General features: G+C 38.3%; 1 protein-coding gene across 1 annotated transcript; it reads right to left on the bottom strand.

Annotated features, from left to right (window-relative positions):
- Window positions 1–4: 4 nt before the first annotated feature.
- Window positions 5–3300, bottom strand: LOC113223294 (HEAT repeat-containing protein 6-like; the record flags this gene model as incomplete). The annotated part of the gene is made up of 3 exons (XM_026452776.1): window positions 2806–3300; window positions 1009–1110; window positions 5–151 (listed from the first exon to the last, which is right to left on the bottom strand). Coding segments are annotated over exons 1-3 (273 nt in total), but the record flags the coding sequence as incomplete, so codon positions are not given.
- Between the last annotated feature and the right edge of the window lie 6 nt (window positions 3301–3306).

The raw sequence follows: 3306 nt of genomic DNA, 5'->3' as shown, positions 1-3306 counted from the left end.
AACATAAATGTACCAAAGTTGGTCGAGAAGCACTGGATTCTGATTGCCGTGGTTTGATAGGTGTTCGCCCATCATACTGAGGAAGCGGAGTTGGGTATAACACTGTGGGCATCTCTATGTTTAGTCCGGGCAGTCCGTGAAACATGAACTTCTAATAATGATGAATCAAGGACACACACACACACACACACACACACAAAACCAAAAAAACCATTAATCATAAAACAGAACTATTTACCATGTCTGGATCAGAACACTCACAGATTAATGTTCAAAAGCCTACTAAGGAAATATAAATGAGACAGAAAATAGATACCTTGAAGGCGTAGGGCTTAAAGAAGAGCTGAAGTTTATCTGGCCTACAGCTGGATCTGGTTTGGTCAGATCAAATCAGGTCTGGTTTTAGTTTTCTTATTTATTCATAAAATTTATCCAATTACTTTATCTGTCTATAATTTTTTTAAACCAATTTATCATTTTTATTTACCTGTCTCCACCTATAGCTATCTCTCTATTTGATGTCAGAGCAAGAGAATGCCACAAGCAAAGAATTACTTCTTACTTTGCTGGCTGAAGAAGCTGGGTCCCCGGAGATGCTGGCCTGACTTTCCGACTGACAGGCACACTCGGAAGCTGCCCACTGACACACGTCTTGGTTGGCCTGCCTACTACTTGGAGGAGAAAGCCAAGGAGAAGCACTGGCTCTTCTTGCAAGTACAAATAGGTACAACATAATCTATAATTAAATCTTCTCCAGGTCATACCCCCCTACCTATTCCCTTCCTAAGACTCAGAGATAATTTTAAAATGTTGATGCATTTATTAAATGGAGATTTTTTATTTTCTGTTCTTAAGTGTCTTTGAATATGAACATTTTTGTCTACTTTCTCAAAATACATGTAAGAACTTTTAATACCTCAAAGTTAGCCTGAGAATAAGGACGTAAAGTGGTCCTTGTACCATGGGTTGAAACAGGAAAGACAATGATCATATGAAGACTTGCCTTACCTTTGGCACAGCTAAAAGTGCTCCAAGTTCATCAGTCTGTGTTAGTTTCATTCTCCCACCATTTAGAAGTGACTGTATACCTTTTAATGCATTTTGCAGTAACTAGCGGGGAAAGGGAGACCCAGTTAGAAGGCAGAATAAAATCTGGTTGTCCAGGAATCAACTTACTAGCACCACTTAGGAAGGAAGAGAGACAGTCTCTGGATGATGAAAAAAACCTTTAGACACACACATACACACACAGAGCAGAGATGAAGATCCAAGGAGACCTGATAAACTACCATGAATTCTTTTCTAGAAGAAAAGAATAATGAAGTGGTCTTATTGTACACATTTATAAACCCGTATGTACAAATGGTGAGTAAGAAAAAAGAGAGAAGATGTTTAGCAAGAAAAATGTCATAAGGGATAAAAAAGAGATAGCACAGATCAGAATTGGGGAAGCTCTGTAACATGGCAAACCCAGCAAGCGGATGTATGTGGGAACAGATGATAAATTATAAAAACTTGGTTTCTGGAGGGCAATTCTGACCAAGATTGATTTCTTGACTCAGTAATCTCATTTCTAGAACTCTGTCCTTAAGAAATACTTCCTGCATTGGGATGATGTGAACTGTAGTCTTGTTTGAAATAGTGGGAAAACTTTAAAAACTTTAGTTATGATGATTATGATAATAATTATAAAAGAAGCTAACCCTCTGCTAAATGTAAAACTCAACAACAGGAACGGCAGACCCTTTCAATGCTTTATTTCATCTACTTCTCTTAAGAACCCCACAATGCGGTTATATTAGTCCCTTTTCAGGCAGGAACATGGAGGCTCCAAGAAGTTAACTAATTTGTCCAAGGTCTTCCAGCTAGAAAGTATGAGGTATATTAACAGGAACGGAATAGATGTCCCAGAGATATTAAGTTTTAACAAAACAAGAAAGTTACAAAACAGCATGTTAAATATGACCCCATTTAAAGTTGTAAATATGCTCATTTACACACATAAAAAAAAACTGAGAGCACATAGCACAAATTGTCTTCAGTGGCTATATCTGAGCAGGCGACTAGAAGGAACTTTATCTTAGATATATGACATTTGAAATGTGTTACTCTAAATTTAAAAGATGTTAACAAACTGTCATTTGCATCATATTTTTTAAAAAGAAATAAAATATTGCAGATATATTTGGTGAAATCTCTCTTCACTTCCATCTTAAAGATAGTCACTAGCCTGCAACTGTTGCTTTTATACTCAGAAGGAAAAAGAATAGTTTCCTCTAAAAAGCTAGAATTGTAATATGTAGCAAATAAAAAGCTTCTTATAATTTAAACCGAAATGGTATGATTTTAGTCTTTTCAGGTTACAAACATTTCATATATGTGTATTGCTCTAGACAAAGCTAATAGTGCAAGGCCAGGCTCGGTAGCTCAAGCCTGTAATCCCAGCACTTTGGGAGGCCGAGACGGGTGGATCACAAGGTCAGGAGATCGAGACCATCCTGGCTAACCCGGTGAAACCCCGTCTCTACTAAAAAATACAAAAAACTAGCTGGGCGAGGTGGCGGGCGCCTGTAGTCCCAGCTACTCGGGAGGCTGAGGCAGGAGAATGGCGTGAACCCAAAAGGCAGAGCTTGCAGTGAGCTGAGATCCGGCCACTGCACTCCAGTTTGGGTGACAGAGCGAGACTCCGTCTCAAAAAAAAAAAAAAAAAAGCTAATACTGCAAATAAAACTCATTAGTAACACTTTTCCACTCTGCTTCTAGACACATCCATGACATTCACTAGATCAATGATAGTTCACTTACCATGCAAAATGTGATATCATCCATATCAGATGATTTTGGAGATTGTAAAATAGTCAGGAAAGCTTGGAAACAGATATTTTGGTAGGGTTCCTCCAAATATGGCTGTCCTGGCACACTAAATGCATATAGAGAAAACAACTCAAATTCAGTCTCCTTTGAAATGACGCTTGCAAAAGACTAATTAAAAACAGCAGTAATATAGACTATTAGAGTTGGAATATACCCTTGAATGCAACTATGCTATGAAAAGTTGTTATTTTGGTTAATTAGTTACTGCTGGGGGACAGGCACAGGACTAGAATGAATACAGAGGAAGGGTGGTTTCCATAAGGAAAGGTTACAGAAGTTTGTGGTAGAAAAAGTATGGAGAAAGAAAAATCTTGTTTTAGTTCTGCTGTTCAGTCCCAAGAGGGAAATAATCCAGATAGGTCCTGTCAAGCTAGAATCACACATCTGTACCTGCCTTCCTACTCACTGGACAGCACTGTGCCATGCAGAGAC

This window comes from Piliocolobus tephrosceles, unplaced genomic scaffold, assembly GCF_002776525.5.
Source record: "Piliocolobus tephrosceles isolate RC106 unplaced genomic scaffold, ASM277652v3 unscaffolded_40702, whole genome shotgun sequence".
In the NCBI taxonomy this organism is placed as follows: Eukaryota; Metazoa; Chordata; class Mammalia; order Primates; family Cercopithecidae; genus Piliocolobus; species Piliocolobus tephrosceles.
The sequence above is the reverse complement of the archived record's forward strand: the minus strand, read 5'-3'. Positions and strand labels throughout refer to the sequence as shown.